We start from the raw sequence: 21,948 nt of genomic DNA, 5'->3' as shown, positions 1-21,948 counted from the left end.
ACATTCCGGTACCTGTTTGGGTACAGAGATGGAGAATTCAGAATGCCCAAATTACTTTAAACACCAAAATCTGAAATTCCTACATTCATCAGTTTACGAAGGATGAGGAGAGATAGTTTATCACGGTGACAGTTACATAGGGTGTTATTTGTGACTTCAGTAGGGACCATATTCTTGAGGAAATGGGCACGCATTTGGGAAGTAACTACACTGAAGTGTTTTTGAGAAGGGATGACTGAAATGGGTCGTAGTTTGCAAGAACAGAGAGTCCTGGATAGTGGGGGCTGACGATCCGGGCACAGTTGCTTTGGTTGGCAGCTTCCCGGTTTGACACCTGGCACTCCATAACTGACCTTGACCATGGCTCTGGAGCCCCAGTCCAAGGTCCTCAGTGTCACCACATGGCTGGTGTGTTCAAGTCCCACTCCAGAGGCCCTGAGCACCAAAACCTTGACTGACCCTCAGGGCTGCATTGGCTCAGCGTCTTTTGGACGAGACAGGTGGGAATAAGAGGGATACTCTCTTTTGTGAAACATTAATTCTGTTTACCCTTCTCTACTGGTGTTTGCAGTGCTGAATTTTACTCCCTCCCCCTTTCAGAATTTGCTGTCGGATTAGGAAACCAGTGGGCAGGACCTTCTGACCGGGAGACCATCGCCTCCGCCCCCTCCAGTCAATCCATCGGATTGGCGCCAACACCGGAGGCTGTCCTGCAGATTGCTGCGGGAGCGAGAGACCCGCAACAATTTAAGAAAAGAATAAACGGGACAATTAGCCAAGCGGCCCTCAGATTAAAGGACAACCTGAAGGAGAGTCGCTGTGGGAGCGGGCGCCATGTTGGGTCTCCGCCGGCTTCTGCTGAAGAGCCGCTCCGGGTGAGTGTGAGGGAGGGGAGTGGGTGAGGGTGTGAGGGGAGTGAGTGGAGTGTGTGAGTGTGAGGTGAGTGAGTGAGTGAGTGTGAGGTTGAAGTGAGTGAGTGTGAGGTTGGAGTGAGTGAGTGTGAGGTTGAAGTGAGTGAGTGTGAGGTTGGAGTGAGTGAGTGAGTGAGTGTGAGGTTGAGGGGAGTGAGTGAGTGTGAGGGGAGTGGGGGCCCTGAGCTACCCGCGGCTCCCCGGTGCCGGGACACGGAGAGACCCCGCGAGCAGCCCAGGGCGGCCGGGCCGGGTGTGGACGGCGGCCCGGGGCCGGGGCCGGGGCCGGGGCAGGAAAGCTCGGCACCGGCTTTGACTGGGATCTCCCACCCGAGCGGGGAGTGGGGGCAATCGGCTGGTTGCGAAACGTGTAATCGAGGATTGGGTTGAGGCAGCACCTTGCACTGAGCAAACACTCGGCTCCCCTGCAGCTGGTTCACTGATCTCTCAAGGTCATTCATTGAAACACTGCCAAAATATAAATATGAGGCCCTTTGAGCAAAAGATTTTTGTGAGGAACGATGAAAAGTCGGGTCAGGATAGTGAGGGTAGGCCAACTAGCGAAACATTGGAATGGGGGGCACCGTGGTTGGCACGACAGCCTCACTGCGCCGGGGGCGCAGGTTCAATTCCAACCGTGGGCGACTATCTCTGAGGGGGTTGCACATTCTCCCCGTGTCTGCCTGGCTTTCCTCCAACAGGCAGTTTAGGTGGATTGGCCATGCTAAATTTCCCCTTGTGGGGTTGCAAAAATAGGGCAGGGGATTGGGCCTATGTAGGGTGGTCTTTCGAAACGTCTGTGCAAGTTTGATGGGCCGAATGGCATCCTACACTGTAGGGATTCTAGTCCAGCCTGGCAGCTTATCTGCTGAAACCCTAATCATGCCTCTTTCGATGCATTGTTGGCCAGCTTCCCACATGGGTAAAACCCACGCAAACACGGGGAGAACGTGCAAACGCCACACGGACAGTGACCCAGAGCCGGGATCAAACCTGGGACCTCGGTGCCGTGAGGCAGCAGGGTTAACCACTGCGCCACCGTGCTGCCTGACGTGGACATGTATGAGTCTTTCAGCAGCAGGGTGGTTGAGGCAGAAATAAAAGAAAATGATATGCACAGAGTTAAAGGTAACCAGACCTTGTGACGGGGAGGATATTGGGTCAGATCTCAGCTCAGAGTCTTGCAGGGTGTTGAGATTGCAAGTAGCCTGGTTCAACTTGAGACTATGGGCGCAATTCTCCCCAAAAAGGTTGTGGCAGGGGGTTTCCTGCCAACGAGTTCCCCACTGCTATTCAATGACTCTTAGTCATGTTTTTGGGCCCTGGGGAGTTTCTCACCAGTTTAGCCCACACTTAGAATTTTCTTTTAGCACTGGGGAGCTGAACTCTGAGATCAAGCCGCCATTTTGAATGGGTGCTCCAATCTCTAAGTGAGCTTACATCCACCCCCCACACACATAGACACTACCCCATATTCCCCCAAGTGAGGGATGACTGGGGGTCCCTGCTCTTCACCCCCCAAACTACCTTGCAGCACCCCCTCTCTGCTAGGACCCCCACCCATCACCCTATCAACCTCCCAGAGGCCCCTACTTACCTGCCATGCGCTCTCCCACTCATTTCATGGGCATGGGCCCCTTCCCCTCTGACCCTTGGCAATGCCACCCTGGCACCCAGGCAGTGCTCCTGCTGGCTTGGCAGTGTCATCCGAGCACATTGGCATTACCAAGGTGGCAGTGCTAAGGTGCCAGCTGGGCAGTGTCAATGTGACTGCGTTCCAGGGGAAGGGCCAGGGAGCAACCCTGACCACACATGGGTTTCCGATGGCCAGGGAGACCCTCCACTGCCTTTCTGCCTGGACCACGTATGTTTGGACCAGCACTGATCGGCGCCCGGCTGAAGCCTCCCTGAGGGGCCGGAGAATCGAGGGAGGCCTATGTATCCCGGGCACAGTATGTTGTAAGTAGGTTTACGACCTCCTTCCATGAGTGGAGTTTGGTCAAGCCCATTTGTGGCGCGGTTCCGACTCCGATGTCTCATGGGACTTCGGAGAATCGAGGGAGCAGTGGAGCCTGTCGGGAGGTTCGCTGGAGGCCTTTCTTGAGATTCTCCAGCCGCGTTGCACTCAAGCGAGAGCACAATGCAGCCAGAGAATTGTGCCCAATGTCTTGGAGATGGGGATTGAACCAGTGGCAGGAATTTGTGTGGGTGTCAACGGTGATGGTTCTGTCATGTTTAAATGTTAACAATTGTTTGTGGTATAATTATTGTCTGCAACCATTTGCAGGCTCCGGTTACAACACACAGCTCCAGTAGCTGTGAAGAATGAACCAATCTTCGATTTCAAGCAAGGAAGCTCAGAACGACAAGCCCTGGAAAAGGTTTGGTCACAAGTTTTACTTAAAAAAGAATCTTGTATGACTTTAAAAAAACATGAATGAATAAAATTCCAACAAGTACAAAACCCCATCAACATCACAGTTAAATGGATGCACAAAATAATAAAACGAACAATGGAATTGCTTTCAAAACAAAGTGCATCTTAGCACACCAACATGTATACATTGGGACTTGTGGACCTTCTTGTATTCAGCCTCTTTGCATCAATGTTATCAGTCCAGTAGGGTTTATCACAGCTTTGAATTTTAAAAATTCATTCCGGGAATGTAGGTGTTGCTCCAAAGGCCGCATTTGTTGTTAAATCATTATTTGTTGGCAAGAAGTGGTGGTGGACAGAATTCTTGAGCTGCTGCAGTCCGTGTGATAATAGTGCACCCATCAAGGACGGAATGTGGCGCAATGGTTAGCACTGGGACTGCGGTGCTGCGGACCCGGGTTCGAATCCCAGCCCTGGCTCACTGTGGAGTTCACATTCTCCCCATATCTGCGTGGGTTTCACTCCCACAATCCAAAGACGTGCAGGTTAGGTAGATTGGCCATGCTAAGCTGACCCTTAATTGGGAGAAAAAAAATTGGGTACTCTAAATTTATTTTTAAAAATAGTGCATCCATCACCACTAATTTCCTTCCTTACCTTTGAACACTGTAGTGAGTGGCCACTTCACAGAACATTTATAAGGTGGAACAAGAGGATAGTTGGTGCAGACTAGCTGAATCATATAAGCCTCCTTTCTATGTACTGCCTGTGGGAATGAGCTCACTTGGACAGTTTTGCTTATTGAAAGTTGTAGGATAGAAACCTCTTGAGCAATTTTTGAATTGATTTAAATATCAGAAAATTATAATGTTCAAAACTTTGTGCTAAGCATCAATTCATAAAGAACAGAATTTAGAAGCTATAATGTGATATAGTACTGGAATACCAGCTTGTAGGGTGGAACTGAAGGCGTTGTGGGAACATCATTGTCTTGTTCTGAGATCAGCCCACAAGCTAAATTCATTTTCACAACCTGCCATTCCAAGTTTATAGTCCAGTGCCATACACTACACTCCCATTTCAAATTATATCTGCTAACTACTTTTTTCTTCATGAATTATATAAGAGTAGGCCATTCAGCCTCTTGCATCTGCTCCCCCATTTAATGAGATCATGGCTGATCTGTGACCTAACTCCATATGCATGCCTTTGGCCATTATCCCCTTTGCTTAACAAAAACGAACTATCTCAGATTTAAAATTAACATTGACCTAGCATCAATTACCATTTGTGAAGAGAGCGTTCCAAATCTCTCTAACACCCTTTGTGTGTAGAAGTGCTTCCTAACATGTCTCTTCAATGGTCGGGCCCTGATCTTTAGACTATGCCCCCTAGTTCTAGACTCTCCAACCAGTGGAAATAGCTTATTTATCTATCCTGTCTTTTCCTGTTAATATCTTGAAGACTTCAATCAGATCACTCCTTAACCTTCTAAATTCTAGAGAAAACAGGCCTAATTTGTATAATCTCAAAATTTATCCCCTGAATTTCATTCTCATTCTTATAAACCTAGATAGCACTCCCTCCAAAGCCACAATACCCAATGGGATCCAACCAGCATTTTGTAAAGCTGCAGCATAACCTTTGCATCCTTCCACTCCAGTCCTCTAGATATAATGGGCAGCATTATATACTCAGCACATTTTTAAAACTTTATAATTTCCTGACTTTTAAATAAATTGAAAAATTGTCCAAGGTGTTTCTATCCCACAACTTCCCATAATCTGATGAGCAGATTGCCCAAGTGAACTCATTTCCACAGGCAATTCTTGGATTCATAATCTTTTACAGCAGGGAGTAGGCTATTTGACCCATCATGTCTGCACTGATTACCTCCTTAGTTCCATTCCCCATTACGTTCTTTGTACATTTCCTCAACTAATTATCTGTTTAGAAATCCTTAGGTTTTGTTTCTTCCCCTGCCCCCGCCTCAGTGTATGAAAAAAAAAATGCTTCTACCTTCCCTTCATTTGTGACCATCTGGAATTTATGCCCTCTTACTGGATCTTTAATTACTGAGAGTAGCTTTTCCCCATTTCTTCCTTTGCAACTGCCGTCAATGCTGATTAATGAACAACCAGGAAAATATTTGTTGCAGTAGGGTGGCTGTGCTTTCAAGGCACAATGGCTGTGCTTTCAAGGCACAATGGCTGTATCTGATCAATAATTAATTTTTGAACTGAAGGAAATTGTGTAACCCAAACATGACATGCCTATACCCTGGCCATATGGAAAGACGAGAATAGTTTTAGTACAGTGGAGTTTGCACTTTCTCCCCGTGTCTGCGTGGGTTTCCTCTGGATGCTCCGGTTTTCTCCCACAGTCCAAAGATGTGCAGGTTAGGTGAATTGGCCACACTAAATTGTCCCTCGGTGTCCAAAAAAGGTCAGGTGGGGTTACGGGGATGGGGTGGAGGCTTGGGCTTAAGTAGGGTGCTCTTTAAGTGGGTCGGGGCAGGCTTAATGGGCCAAATGGCCTCCTTCTGCACTGTAAATTCTATGATACCATTGCCAAGTCAGCTGACCCAATATAACTAATTTAGAGTACCCAATTATATATTTTTTCCAATTTAGCATGGCCAATCCACCTAACCTGCACATCTTTGGGTTGTGGGGGCGAAACGCACGCAGACACGGGGAGAATGTGCAAACTCCACACGGACAGTGACCCAGGGCCGGGATTCGAACCCGGGTCCTCAACACTGCTGTCTCAGTGCTAACCACTGTGCCACGTGCCGCCGCAATATAAATAATTGTGCTGGAAATTTATAACTTAATTTTTTTTGCAGGAACAATTTGCCTCCATCCTCTTGCCAGATGGGTAGTTTATTTAACTACTTAAAGATTGTTGTTTACTCCTTTGCTACCCCAAATCTTATTAGGCTCCCCTACACCACATTCCATTCCCCAGGCAATAAGCAGGTAAGCCACTGTAACCAGGTAATAGTACTGATTTTGCCAGCTTTATCTTGCGCCATCCGAATAGCACAGCCTTGATCACTGTGTATGACCACTCTGATTTCTGCCTCTCTGGGGTTTGAAACAGATCTCCTCAAATACTAGATGTAATTCTGAGCATGGTGATGGCCCAAGATGAAGCTATTCGAAGCTAATGAACTCATTATCATTTCTATAGATCCTCCAAATAAGACATTATCCACAATCTTTCCCAATAATCGACTCCTCTCAAAAATAATGCCCTTTATGTTTTATAAAGAACAGAATATTGCTAGGGCGTTACTGGACCACATTTTCCTCATAAAAGGATTATACTTATAGTTTAGTGCCACAACACGCTTGATTTTGCTCAAGTGCAGTGAATTAGACATTGATTGTGCAGAAACCTCCTGACCTCATGAGCATTATGACCTTCCTTACTGGTCCACCTCTGGGGACTGAATGTAATTTTGAGGGAATACATATTCTCACTCACAAGTTTTTAAGTATTTCCCCAAAATACTGAGATTTCAACGGTATATAACGCCTTTCATAGAAATTACGAATGCACTGATGACTAGTAATAAAATTACTCATACTTACAGTTGCTGGAGAATTGTTCCAATTTTCAAGCAGATCTTGAATTTTAGCACCCATCTTTCACCATTTTCACTAATCTGCATATTTCTACATTAACTGCAATAAGTTTAATTTCAGGAAGAATCCTCCCCCTCCCCCATGCAAGCCTTTACCTTGATTGAACTGACAATCAAATCATAAGAACATGTAGGAATAGGAGTACGCCATTCAGCCCTTCACTACCGCTCTGTCATCCAATGAGACCATGGCTGATCTTGTACATCAACACCATTTTCTTGCACTTGATGTTTTTAATATGTAGGAATCTATAGATTTCCATCTTGAACATATGCAGTGATTGAACCTCCACAGCCTTGGGAACAGACAATTCCAAAGATTCACCTCCTTCGGTGAGCTACACCTACCTTGTGTCATGTAAGAATTGTGTACATTTGTGGGCAGCACGGTGGCGCAGTGGGTAGCACTACTGCCTCCGGGCACTAGGTCCCAGGTTCGATCCCGACTCTGGGTCACTGCGTGTGGAATTTGCGCATTCTCCCTATGTTTGTGTGCGTTTCGCCTCCACAACCCAAAGATGTGCAGGGTAGGTGGATTTGCCACGCTAAATTACCCCTTAATTGGATAAAATGAATTGGGTACTCTAAATTAAAAAAAAAAGAATTGCATACATTTGAATGAGACCATCTGACATTCTTCTAAACTCCAGAGAATAAAGACCCGATAATCTTCCCTCCTAGGACAACCCCTCCATCCCAGGAACTGGTTTGGTGGACCTTTTGTTTCACTTCATCTAGGGCAAGTATACCATTCCTTGGGTAGGGAGACCAAAATTGCACATGTGATCATTACAAGGAACAGAGGCTCTTTGATGATGTTACACAACTATCCTCTGAGGAGTTGGTATCTGAACTTATAGCTTCCCGACCTCCGATAGGAACTGCTCAGAGGGTAGCTGTTGACGATCAAGTTTAGTTTCTCGACAGGATTGTCAAAATACATCTATAGATAGCCCACTAAGCTACATTACCTCTAGTTACTGAGGGAACAATGATATAGCAGAAAATAGATAGAATCTGTGGACTCCATTGTTAATCCATTAGAATAGAAGAAGCCCTAATTCCCCTTGGATTCTAGCAATAGAAATAGTTAGTATATAAATTTCTATTAGGATAGTCTCCTGTTTTACATTTATTTCCGTTAGTGGAGTGTTACTTTCCCTGGAACTCCTAATCACTATTAACCAGTGAAAGGAGGGGAAGCAAAGCAATGTGTCAAGCCTATCTCCTGGCCATGTGGAAAGAAAAGAACAGTATTAGCATACATTGTCAAGTCAACTAACCCATTACAAATAATTATGGCAGAAACTTAGAACTAACTTCTTCCAGCTTAAATATAGCATAATTTTGTCAGCATCCTCCTGTACCGTCTTCAGTGTACAACAGAGTAATCAATACCGCTTCCACCTTTGTAACGTTACCCGCCTCTATCTCTGTGCTTCCACTGCTGAAACGCTTGTCGGTGTCTGTGTTTTCCTCCAAAGTCTAATACTTTTGATTCTGTCCTTGCTAGCCTTTCCATCTGCATCCTCCATGAACTCCCAGCTTGTTTAAGACTCCAAAGCATGTATTACGTCCTGCACTGAGTACTGTTCATCCATCACTCTGTTTTTACTGACCAACCACATGTCCACAGAGCACAAGCAGGAATTGGGCAAGGTTGTGGTTGAGGAGATGGCTTGAAGAAACTTTTAGAAGATAGGGGAGCTATAGCATGTTGTAAGCTGTTGGGAAGAGAATTCCAGAGAGCAAGGTCGTGATGATTGCACGTCCTGCCATTACTGCTGAAGTGTTGTGGGCCTACATGTAGAGTAAGTAAGAATCAGAATTAAAAATTGTTATAGCACAAAAGGATGCCATTTGGCCCATAGTGTTTGCATCGGCTCTCCAAATGAGTATTTCATGCAATTCCTCTGCTTTTTTCCCATACCCCTTCACATTGTTTCAATTCAAGTCGTCATCTCAATGCCCTCTTGACTGTCTCATTGAACCTGCCTCCACCACACTTTCTGGTAGTGCGTTCCAAACTCGAATCACTTGCTGTGTGGAAAAGACTTTTCTCACATCATTTTTGCTTCTTTTGCAAATCACTTTAAATCTGTGTCCTCTCGTTCTTGATCCTTTTACAAGGGCGAACAGTTCCTCCTATCCACTGTCCAGCCTCCTCCATAATTTTGAACGCCTCTATCAAATCTCTCTTAGCCTTCTTCTCTCCCTAGGAGAACAATCCCAATCTCGTAGCTGAAGTTTCTCATCCGTGGAACCATTCTTGTAAATGTTTTCTGCACTCTCTCCAATGTGTTCACATTTTTCCTATAGTGTCCGAAGACGAGTTGAATTGGCTGAAGGTGACTCAACTTGGATGCAGGTCGTAGGTTGTAGATTTGAGGAAGTGCTTTTTTGTTTTTGTATGAAGTGTGACAGTATTCGATTTGGGAATTAGTATGTGTTTTATCTACTTGTCCTTAAATTTGATGAGGTTCTTTTTTTCGTCAGGCTCTGCATGACCTGAAGGGAAAGACACTTGAGGTCCCCTGTGTGATTGGTGGAGAACATGTCTGGACCAATGACATACAGTACCAGCTATGTGTAAGTATCACCAGTATGGAATTAAACATTTATTCAAGGGGTGGTGCAGTGGCTAGCACTGCTGCCTCACAGCGCTGTGGACCCAGGTTCAATCCCAGCCCCGGGTCACTCCGTGTGGAGTTTGCACATTCTCCCAGTGTCTGTATGGGTCTCATCCCTACAACCCAAAGATGTGCAGGGCAGGTGGATTGGCAACGCTAAATTGTCCCTTAATTGGAAAGGAAATTAATTGGTTACTCTAAATTTAAAAAAACACATTTTTTTTCGGTACCCTTTGATTTGTCACATCATTCCAAATTTGATCCCTTGCCCCCACAATTTTAGTTTAAAATTCTCTCCACTTTCATAGTTATGTGGCTCACTAGCTCCAGCATGGTTCAGGTGTAGACTGTCCCAACAGTTTAGCCCTACTTTCCCAAGTACTGGTTCGGCTAGCTAGAGTACTCATTAACAAAAAAAAAGTATATTAAAACCAAAGTATACAATACAGAGTTTCCGGAGTAACACTAGTGTCTTCAACAGGCTAATGTTATACATTTAGTGTGTGGGTGAAGAGAGGTCAGCATGCTTTCGGCTTTTGTGTGCTGGTTTGTGCCTCACTTTCAGCCTACACCACTGGCTAGCAGCAAAGTGAGAAAGAGCCAAATGAGTTAGCCACTCCCTGACAGTACACAGCCTTTCAGCATGTCCTCGGCTATGCCTCCTCATGGTGACACGTGGCAACTGGGTCCCTCATGGACCCAGGCTAAAGCTTCAGAGGAACTCCAGTGTGAGGTCCACTGGCATGTAAACATGTCCACTCATGAACAAAACTTCCAGCTACATGTTGGCAAATAGCTCCACTATCTTGTGTATGCCTCAGGAGAATTGAAGGAACCCTGACAAAATCTGGAGAGGAGGGGCAGCATGGTGGCACAGTGGGTTACCCCTGCAGCCGCATTGTGCCGAGGTCCTAGGTTCGAATCCCGCCCCTGGGTCACTGTCCGTGTGGCGTTTGCCCATTTCCTCCGTGTTTGTGTGGGTTTCACCCCCACAACCCAAAGATATGCAGGTTAGGTGCATTGGCCATGCTAAATTGGCCCTTAATTGGAAAAAATTTATTGGGTACTCTAAATTTAAAAAAAAAATCTGGAGTGGAACCCAAAAGTGGGTTTGCAGTGATTTAAGGTCAAATTTTGATTTCAGTGTGCTGATAGGGGAGATGAAATGTGGGAGTAGGCTCCTGGATCGACCAGTTGGACTGAATTGGTTGTTTCTGTGGTGTAACTCTAGCCAACTATACTGGATTCTTGCCTGCGTTTTGGGGATCAAAATCCACATTTATTTGATTTTTTTTTTTCCCTTAAATTAAAATGGGTTTTTGATGATTGGATTCACACAGAGTCTGAATGTTGCAGGAACTATTTGATTTATTTTATGTTTTCAATATCTACATAGGCTCAATATGAATTAAGATTGTCTATGTTTTCTTTATTTTAGCCATTTAATCATTCACACAAAGTGGCCAAATTCTGCTACGCTGATAAGGTAAGCTGACAAGAGCGGAGGCTAACAACAGTATGAAGTAAGTGCCATGGTCGCGCAGTGGTTAGCACTGCTGCCCCACGGCGCTGAGGACCTGGGTTCGATCCCGGCTCTGACCTGGGTTCGATCCCGGCTCTGAGTCATTGTCCATGTGGAGTTTGCACATTCTCCCTGTGTCTGCGAGAGTCTAACCCCCACAACCCAAAGATGTGCAGAGTAGGTGAATTGGCCACACTAAAATTGCCCCTTAATTGGATAAAAATAATTGGGTATTCTAAATTTATTTTTAAAAGAACAACAGTAAGAAGGACACACTAATGGGATGCTATTTTCCAGTCCAAAGTTTTGTTGATTTACGAAGTTACGTATTAAATTGTTATATTTCAAGTGAGTAGCACTCTCTCCTCGAGTCAGACAGCTGTGAATTCAAGCCCCACTCTAGAGACTTGAGTCCATTATCCAGACTTGATGTGGAGATGCCGGCGTTGGACTGGGGTGAGCACAGTAAGAAGTCTTACAACACCCGGTTCATTCACCTGAAGAAGGAGCCGTGCTCCGAAAGCTCGTGTTTGAAACAAACCTGTTGGACTTTAACCTGGTGTTGTAAGACTTCTTACTGTACATTATCCAGACTGACATTCCCATTGCAGTGATAAAGGAGCAGTGCCCTGGCGAAGGCCTTTTCCCTAAAGGGAAATTACGTAGCACGTCAGTAAGATGATCTTTCTGAATTGAGAATGGAGGAATTGTTTTCTCATACAATTGATTGCCCTTTGGTGTAAAATAAGTTCACCTAAAAGTGAAATTAGGTGTTTGCATTTCACCTGATTCTTTTCCCCGTGAAATAGAAACCGATTCTCCTCTAATGTTTTTACAGGATTTAATTAACAAGGCGATTAATGCAGCGCTGTCTGCCCACCAAGAATGGGATCTCAAACCTGTCGAAGACCGAGCACAGATATTCTTTAAAGCTGCTGACTTGATTAGTGGGTTGAGACGGGCAGAGCTTTTGGCCAGAACCATGTTTGGACAAGTATGTAGATTTGACCCCCATCAGTAAGGAACATTCATTTATCTCCAGATGTTCCAAAGTGTTTTACAGCAAGTGAAGTACTTTTTTTGAGGCACTTTTTGGAGTTTGCTCAATGGTCTGAAGCTGACTTTGTATTGGTAGCTGTTATCATTTTACTTCAGTGTAAAAGTGAGACATAATTTGCAATTAAGTGTCCACATCCTCGGCCTTTCACCTATGGCAATTTTTCTTGTGTGTCTCCTGAATTTCCCTGAAATCTTTTATCCAGATTGTCTGTTTGGACTCCCTTTCTTAGACCTTTGCTATCATTCAAGAACTATTGAAGGTCCTTCCTTTCTTTGCATACCATTGCATTGAGATTGTGACTGTCCTTAGTTCCTGTACTCTGTACTCATATTCTTTCTGGCAAACAATGCCAAACTGGCACTAAACTACCCACAGCTTCTGATCTTACTATGTCTACTCTCTCTCTGTCAGTACTGTATTTGGGAAGTCATTTGTCCATACTGTGTTCGGGAAGTCATTTAAAAAAGCAGAAGATTATGGTGTCATACATTGCAATTCAAGAAGTGTTGCCTAATGTTTTAGCATTGCACAGCACGGTATCACAGTGGTTAGCACAGTTGCTTCAGAGCTTCAGGGTCCCACGTTCGATTCCCAGCTTGGGTCAAAGTCTCTGGAGTCTGCACGTTCTCTCCGTGTATGTGTGGGTTTCCTCCCGGGTGCTCCGGTTTCCTCCCACAGTCCAAAGCTGTTCAGGTTAGGTGTATTGGCCATGACAAATTGTCCTTAGTGTCCAAAAAGGTGGGGTTACGGGGATAGGGTGGAGGGAGGGGGGGGGGGGGCTTGAGTAGGCTGCTCTTTCCAAGGGCTGGTGCAGACATGATGGGCCGAATGGCCTCCTTTTGCACTGTAAATTCTATGATTCTATGTATGTGATAGCATTTTACAGTCAACTTGCCTCTTAAAACATCCAGAAATCACTCCGTAATGTGTTGTAATGCAGGGAATGCAGTAGCCAATCTCTGCACTGCAAGATTGCACAAACCTCAATGAGATATTTATTTTTATTCTGTTGGTTGAAGGAGGAGTATTGACTGAGAGAGTGGGGAGAACCTCACTGCTGTTATTCAAAATAACATCGCGTGTGAGAAATAATCTTTACAAAATTCTAATACTCACTATGACACTAATAAAGGAGTTTTTGTTTTTCCTCTTCAGGGTAAAACAGTAATTCAAGCAGAGATTGATGCAGCTGCAGAACTAATAGACTTCTTCCGATTCAATGCTAAATATGCTGTGGAACTTCAACATGAACAGCCAATCAGTGAACCACCAAGCACCAACAGTACGCTGTACCGGAGTCTGGAGGTCAGTGTTCGAAAAGGAGAGACTGGCATAAGAACAAAGAAAAGTACAGCACAGGAACAGGCCCTTCGGCCCTCCAAGCCTGTGCCAATCATGATGCCCTAACTAAAAGAGATGACGTTTTAAAAAAACCAAATTGATAGAATGGTAGGGATGTAATGAGGGAGCAAAACCATATGCTAAACTGGCAAAGAGTACAGCATGGTAGCACAGTGGTTAGCGCAGTTGCTTCACAGCTCCAGGGTCCCAGGTTCGATACCCGGCTTGGGTCACTGTGCAGAGTCTGCACGTTCTCCCCGCCGTGTCTGCGTGGGTTTCCTCCGGGTGCTCCGGTTTCCTCCCATAGTCCAAAGATGTGCAGGTTAGGTGGATTGGCCATGCTAAATTGCCCTTCGTGCCAAAAATGTTAGGTGGCTTTACGGGGATAGTGTGGGCTTGGGTAGGGTGCTCTTTCCAAGGGCTGATGCAGTCTCGATGGGCCGAATGGCACTCCTTCACTGTAAATTCTATGACAATGCCTGCCCATTCTCAAACTCTCTTGGTTTTAATTTCCATTGATATCAGTGGGAATGAAAATGGTGCAAGTTCTATTACAGATGAATGGCCAGCTTTGCCAGTTTACTGCACATGCATTGCAGCAAATGATCCATAAAGGCATTTTATGCATTGATTTCTGATGCTGTGCTTTTACCACTTTTCTTCTTCCAGGGTTTTGTCGCCGCTGTTTCTCCATTTAACTTCACTGCAATAGGTGGAAACCTGGCAGGAGCTCCAGCACTTATGGTGAGAGACAAGGATCAGCAATTTTCTTTTTTAAGAAAAAGGTTATAAAGTTGATCAGGCTAGGCGTAAGATAATCTCCTGTTCCAGACAGAATCCAAAAGGTTTTCATAAATTTTAGCCCAGAACAATGAATGAATGGATTTCTCAACTTTTTAAGAACTGAATAACAAGCAGTGATGTGATCTAACTGAACCCCGGGGATTATTTTTCGTTGCAGTTGGTTACTTTCTTAGTTGATAATGGGTTGAAGTTACTTTGTGACAGTCTGAATCTACTTTCAGCTTGGAATTAGTAACTAAAGGTGCTAATGAGGGTGAAGCTGCTGAACAAATGAACTTTGTCTCTTGTGTCTTGCATCACTAATTAGATCAAACAATGACAAAGGAGTTTTTTTGAACTGAAATGGCTCCTGGAAAGTAGTAGGTTTAAGGGGACCAGTGAACTTCACAGACCAGGGAGACGGTGCGGTGGTAGAATTTGAGTGGTCGGGGTGGGGTTTGGAGATCGGGCATGGGGAGATCATGGGGCTGGGCGGTTGGGATGAGGGTGAGTGGTGAGGGCTTGAGGGACTAGGAGGTCTGGCTAGAAAGTGTGGGAGCTCTAGGTGAGGGGAATGGTTCCCAGCACAGGGCAATTATTCAGACAAAGTTAACAGATATGGGCAATTGGCATGCAAATGCTTGCCTGGGAATGTCCGTGAGGGATTCCCAGCACATCTTTGAGGTATCCCCATCAGATGCTGAGGATCTCGAAGATTACAGCCCAACATGTTGTGATATTGTAGAATTTAATTAAATTAACTTGTATTTATGTGCACTATTAATATAATAAAAATGTCCCAGGGTTCTCTACGTGTGTAAATCATACAAAAAAAATTGATTCCACTCCATGAGGAGGTGAACAAAGGCTTGGTCAAATGAGGTGGGATTTGAGGAGGTCAATCCAGAATTTAGGGTCACAGGAGCCAAAGACAAGGTCATCAGTGGTTAAGCAAGGTGGTGAAAGTAGGTTGTCTTGGTGATGGAAGGGATTATGGGGTCAGTAGCTCTGCTCAGGGTCAAATAGGACACTGACCTTGCAAACAGTCTGGTTTAGCCTCAAAAACGGCAGGGGAGGAATCAAGTTTGTGGTTGAGACCAAATACACTGGCTTCAGTCTTTCCAATATTCAATTGACTGACATTTCTGCTCATTTTATATTGAATAAGCACTGAGAAATTGGAGAGAGTGGAACAGTTGAGAGGTGGCAATGGGTTTAGCTGGGTATTGTTGGTGTACGTGTGGAGCCTGATGAATTTTGGGATGACTTTATCAAGGGGCAGCATTGAGTTGAGAAGTAGAGAACCAAGATAGATCCCTTGGTGACTCGAGAGATAATGGCACAGGGAAGAGAAGCCATTACCGGTGATTCTCTGGTTACACCTCGATTTAAAAATTGAACCAGAGGCAAGTAATTCGACCCACCTGGATGATTTAGCCGAGGTGTTGGAGAATGATGTGGTCCCAAAACCAACTTTGGCAGACGCCACTGTATACATCCCTCCAGTTTAAAAGGCAACCATTCAACAGCACTCCAGCTTTCTGTCTCTTAGCCAATTTCATATTCATACTGTCATGGTCCCTTTTAATCTCGTCGGCTTCCATTATAGTATGGTACATTATCAAATGCCTTTTGAAAGTCTATAAATATTATCTCTATACCCATAACAAACCTCTGTGTTATTTCATCAAAGAACCCAAATTAAGTTTGTTAGGCGTGACTGCCTTTGACAAATAATTTGTTAACCAACATTCTTCCAAATGAAAATTAACTTTGTTCCTAGTTACATTGTCTAAAAGTTTCCCACCTGCTGAGATCAGGCTGGTATGTAGTTGTCCAGCATATCTCTGCTGCCTTTCGGAACAAGGGGGCAAAGTCTGAAATTCCCCAGTCTTTTGGCACCACTTCCATATCCAAGGATTTCCATCCTTGGTTCCCTCAGCTAATAATGATGCATCCCATCCATACTGGGTGGTTTTTTTAATTTGAGCACTGCCTACATTTGAAATGGGTTTTTGTTTTTTTAAATTTAGAGTACCCAATTCATTTTTCCAATTAAGGAGCAATTTCGGTGGCGCAGTGGTAGCACTGCAGCCTCACGGCGCCGAGGTCCCAGGTTCGATCCCGGCTCTGGGTCACTGTTCGTGTGGAGTTTGCACATTCTCCCCGTGACTGCGTGGGTTTCACCCCCACAACCCAAAGATGTGCAGGGTAGGTGGATTGAACATGCTAAATTGCCCCTTAATTGGAAAAAAATGAATTGGGTACTCTAAATTTATAATAAAAAAAAATAAAAAAAAGGAGCAATTTAGCATGGCCAATCCACCGAACCTGCACACCTTTGGGTTTTGGGGACGAAACCCACGCAAACGGGGAGAACGTGCCAAGTCCACACAGACAGTGACCCAGAGCCGGGATCGAACCGGGGACCTCAGTGGCATGAGACTGCAGTGCTACCACTGTGCCGTCCTGCTGCCCTGAAATGCCTTTTTAATGTATTTTTATCCTATTCTATTCAGGCATCCTTTCCTGTTTTACTGTGTCATTGGTAGAATCCTCTTTCATGAATAGCTCTCCTCAGTACCTCAGCCATGCCAACTGCTTCCAATGAACTGCATTTTCCTTGGACAATTGTTCTGGGTGCCATGCTATTATTTCCACCGTATATTGTAGTTTTGGACTTAAATTATGAATTTCCAGCAGGGTTATAATCTGTTCCATTGTTCTTTTAGGGTAATGTGGTGGTCTGGAAACCCAGTGATACAGCTATGGCTGCGAGTTACACGGTGTACAAAATACTTCTCGAAGCCGGACTGCCACCAAATGTCATCCAGTTTGTTCCAAGTAATGGGCCAGTGTTTGGGGATACTATTACAGAATCTGAACATTTGGCAGGAATCAACTTCACTGGTAGTGTCCCGTAAGTAATGACAATATTAACAAGTTGCATTTATAGAGCTGTTTTAATGTAGAAAAAGTCCAAAAGTACTGCACGTCCGTGTTATGTTGGCTTCTGTCATCCCAATGTTTAGAGGAAATTGCAACTCATGTAAGATTGAATGGAAAAGTGGTCTGACAGCACAGAGACCATGGGGAGGTGGTGAAGAGATGGAGTTCAATGGCCCCATGTCTAGGATTGGAGGAGAGTCAGAAATGGTATACCTGTAGGATCAGTGTTGAGTCCATTTTTGCATTTTGTTATCAGGTGTTTCCAGCGTGACCCTAAATATTGGTATATAAGGAATTGTCCAAATCCCATGGGGCCAGGTATTTGAAGCAGCTCATGAAACAGACGGTTCTGATTGTGCTGATGATGCGGATGAATGGCAAGAAAATATTGTATTATTTACAACAAACTTGAGTCGGTCCATGAGTACCTTGGTTGCTGATTCATTCAGTTATGCTAGATAGTAGCTGTATCTCAGTGTGTGGGGTTGATTGGCTGAATTGTGGAAACCCTTTACAAAGCAGATAAGATAGTCGAGGAACATGGAAGCACGCCCTGCTTTCGATTCTGGAACAGTACTGTATTAATGTTTTTCAAGAGAGTAGTCCTCCCGTGTGAAATTAATGGATGAGCCATTTCATCAGCATTGACGTGGTTCAGCGTGACATACCGTTATTGCTGTGGAAGTCTTTGATTGAAAAAAAAGGAAAGATGTGATTGGACATGAATGTGTTAAGGGCCAGGGTTTAGAGAACCCCAAAGAGTATCATGGAGTTCACCTGACCCACAACTTTTAATAGATTGTGGTATGGGGAGCACACGGTCCACTCTACAGGTGTGGTACAGCAGAAATGGAAAAGTAATTTTTAAAGCAAAACAATGTTTATTCTATGAACTCAAGTTAACCTTTTTAAAACATACAGTGAACATCTTAGCAACCATCAATTCAAATATAACCCCCAAAGAATACAACACTAAGTAATCCTTAAGCTGGCCTTTTAACATTCATAAGACTTTTTTAAAAAACTTTAAACTGAAGCACATCAGGTTAAAGTCTCTACTGAGAGCAGTTATTAGTTTTAAATCACCAAAGAATCGATTTACAGTCTTTGAATTGCAGAGAGACTCATACACCCTCTGGCTGTGACTGCAGCTATCAAGCTCTGAAAACAAAACTAAAACATACCCTGCAGCAAACAGCCTAAAACGAAAGTTAAAATCTGACAGGCAGCCCAGCTCCACCCACTCTCTGACATCACTTCAGTAGTAAACACCCATTTCTTAAAGGCACACCCACTACAGATATTTATATACATACCCATTTATAAACACCCATTTTTTAAAGGTACTCTCACATGACAAATGACAAAGCATTTATTTTTGGTAAAACCATGAACTCACAGTGCACTGGATTTAGACGTTGTTGAATTCCGTTGAGGAAATCGGATGTTTCTCGTCAAGAAGTTAAAGACGTATTGTTGACCTCTGGAATTCAGAGCCTAGCTAACAAGGAGAGAATTATCTGGAAATTGCTTCTACAATTTCCCCAACTTTCATCACATAAGTTAAAGTTACTGCTAAAGAATGCTGGAGTTGTGGATAAGAATAGGAATCACTTGGAGGACAGATCACGGTGGTGTACTGGTTAGCACTGCTGCCTACGGCACTCCGGACCCAGGTTCGGTCCTGTTCCCGAGTCACTGTCTGTGTGGAGTTTGCATATTCACCCCGTGTCTGCATGGGTCTCACTCCCACAACCCAAAGATGTGCAGGTTAGATGGATTTGCCACGCTAAATTGCCCCTTAATTTAGAAAAAAAATAATTGGATTGGGTACTCTAAATGTATTTATTTTTTAAAGTAGAACAGATCACATCTCAATGTGATATATGTATCAAATATCGGAAGATATTACCCCACCTAGTTGTAAGTGTCCCATTAGCCCGGGAATTTAACAGTAGTCATGGACCTGAGGAATGGGACAAGGATCAGAGTATTTATCTGTTACATTTTGTAGATATGGCAACCAGGTTCAGCATATCTACCATTATAAACAGCAAGGATAAACAGACAATAGCAGGTAAAAGTCATAGAAAAGTGGGTCGGCTCAAACCTTGGGTCATCGACAAAATTCTTAACAGATAATGGAGGTGAAGTTGCAAATGAAGAATTTAGGGACATGTGCGAGAACTTGAATATTGTCATGCACACCGCAGCAGAAAGTCCAGTCAGCAATGGCTTGTGTGAGAGGAACCATGCCATACTTGATGAAATGTTTCAGAAGATACCGGCAGATCAGCCAAATGTGGGCTGCACGGTAGAGCAGTGGGTAGCACTGTTGCTTCACAGCTCCAGGGTCCCAAGGTTCAATTCCCGGCTTGGGTCACTGTCTGTGTGGAGTCTACACATTCTCCCTGTGGCTGTGTGGGTTTTAAAAATTATTAGATGTGATGGGAAAACTCTAATACAAATGGGAATCAGAATATAAAAGCACATTCTTCCACGAGTAATAGGGAACTTTCAAACTCAGAACATGGGAGCCGGTGATGACAATGAGGCACCTTGCATTTCGCACACCCATGAGTTCTACAATTTAGAGCCCGAGGGACGGGATTGGAGAGCTCCGGAAATACCAAGATGCGTAATGATCAGTGGAAAAACATTAGAAAGGAATCTCATGGTAGGGATATCTTGCTTAAAGTAGGTTCACAGGTGGTGTACCGGCCAGAAGGATAAGGCAACTGGAAGGAAGGCCATGATATGAGTGGGATGAGGAGGGAAGTATCTGAGCCAATATAAAAATTGGCTAAATGAGGGATTGAGGTGAGGACTATGGATTGAACAAGAATTACAAGACAGGAGTGTAAAAAAAAACATAGCTTGAGTTTGAATATTGATTCTGGAGATATGTTTAGGAGGAGGAAAAGACCGTGTCAAGCATAAAGAATCTCTAGTAGACTAGGAGTAGTCTAGAGAGATCTCAACAGTGGAAAAGAAGCCGGAATCTGACAAGGCGACAGTGTAGTATGGGTAATGGAGAGCCTTGTTAAACAAAGGATGGAAATAGAGAGGTGTTGTAGCTACTAATAGATTAGAATATAGGGTGATAAAAGAGGCTAAACTCCGAGTTACAAAGCTGGAAAGAATTTTGGGTGTATTCAGTGGTTGACGATAGAGGTGAACCTGCTCTCACACAGATGGATCTGTACAGAACAGATCCTACCAGGTGGAACCTATAAGGCCAAGGCTAGATTGGTAGCTAAAGGTTTTGAGGACTAGGGAGATCAGGGTAGAAGAGTGATTTTTAAAAAATCTTAAGCCTTTGTAAGATTATACTTAAAATTATTTACAGATTATGATGTGTGATACGTTGAAAACTGTTCGGTACTTTCTAAACAAATGTAAAGATTGTTTTATATATCTTTATTACTTGCCCATTTCCCTTTCTTCGTCAGAACATTTAAAACACTTTGGAAGCTGGTGTCTCAGAAACTGGACAAGTACCGTACCTTTCCTCGCCTGATCGGAGGTAGGAGCATCTTTCCGTAACTATTGAACCCCATTTTGGGAGGAAGAATGAGGAGAGACAATATAAAAGATGATAGAGTGGACGCAGAATCTGAGGAACCTGGGGATATATATGCACAAATCGTGGAAGGTGGCAGGGCAGGCCAAGAACAGACATGTGGGCATGGGAGCAGGGTCTTTTGTTATAATGGCAAGCAACGGGAAGGTCAGGGTCCTGAATGCGCACAGACCGAAGATGCTCAGCAAAGCGATCACCTAGTCTCCGTTTGGTCACATGGCCCCCATGTCTGTTCTTGGCCTGCTGCATTATTCCAGTGAAGCTCAACGCAAACTGGAGGAACAAAATCTCATCTTACAGTTAGGCATGCTACAGCCTTCCTGTCTCAACATCAAATTCAACAACGTCAGATGATCAACTCTATCCCATCTCGACCCATTTGTTTTCATCCCATTTCATTTTAACCGTCTTTTACCATTTCTTTCTTTCTTAATATATATTTAACCCCCCCCCCATCTTATCCACCTTTCCTTAACCTTTTGCCTCTTTGCTTCCCCCTTCCCCTCCATCCACATCTACAGTTCATCCTCTGATGTTAGTTTCCCTGCTGTTTGACCTTTCACATCTTTTGTTCTCTCTGGGGACTGCCATTAACACTCTTTCCCCTTGGTGTCTGTAGCCATTAGCACCCGATTTCCCTGGGTTTCTGTGGCTATGACTCATCTTTCATTCTCACTCCACAGTATAAATATTTCCCACTTTCTCTGTCTGTTAGCTTTGACGAAGAGTCATTGGACTCAAAACGTTAGCTCCTTCCTCTCCCTACAGATGCTGCCAGACCTGCTGAGATTTTCCAGCATTTTCTCTTTGGTTTTATACAGAAGTAAGTGGTTAAGAGCCCAACATAATTCGAATGATGACCAAACTGAAAATTGAAGGCCAACACCACAGGAAAACATGAATTATGAAAGCTTTCGCAGATTTGTTCTGAGCTGTAAGCGTTTGCTAAGATCCCAGTGCTAACACACGACTTCAGGAACCCCTGGATGAAAAGCTTGGGAAGGATGCAAATTTTAACCTAACCCATCTTTTCATAAAATCATAGAATTTACAGTGCAGAAGGAGCCCATTTGGCCTATCAAGTCTGCACCGTCCCTTGGAAAGAGCACCCTACCCAAGCCCACACCTCCACCCTATCCC

At 44.2% G+C, this 21,948-nt stretch overlaps 1 protein-coding gene across 1 annotated transcript in view; it reads left to right on the top strand.

Moving 5' to 3' along the window:
• The first annotated feature begins 626 nt into the window (after window positions 1–626).
• aldh4a1 (aldehyde dehydrogenase 4 family, member A1) overlaps window positions 627–21,948 on the top strand; it is a 43,154-nt gene continuing 21,832 nt past the window's right edge. The window contains exons 1-9 of the mRNA XM_038822288.1: window positions 627–875; window positions 3,199–3,292; window positions 9,437–9,529; window positions 11,009–11,056; window positions 11,931–12,086; window positions 13,308–13,457; window positions 14,163–14,237; window positions 17,009–17,196; window positions 20,678–20,751. Of these exons, the coding sequence (XP_038678216.1) occupies window positions 835–875; window positions 3,199–3,292; window positions 9,437–9,529; window positions 11,009–11,056; window positions 11,931–12,086; window positions 13,308–13,457; window positions 14,163–14,237; window positions 17,009–17,196; window positions 20,678–20,751 (919 nt within the window). The 5' untranslated portion in view covers window positions 627–834. The remainder of the gene's footprint in view (window positions 876–3,198; window positions 3,293–9,436; window positions 9,530–11,008; window positions 11,057–11,930; window positions 12,087–13,307; window positions 13,458–14,162; window positions 14,238–17,008; window positions 17,197–20,677; window positions 20,752–21,948) is intronic.

Source organism: Scyliorhinus canicula, chromosome 16 (genome assembly GCF_902713615.1).
Source record: "Scyliorhinus canicula chromosome 16, sScyCan1.1, whole genome shotgun sequence".
Taxonomy (NCBI): domain Eukaryota; kingdom Metazoa; phylum Chordata; class Chondrichthyes; order Carcharhiniformes; family Scyliorhinidae; genus Scyliorhinus; species Scyliorhinus canicula.
This window is presented reverse-complemented; position numbering and strand designations above follow the sequence as displayed.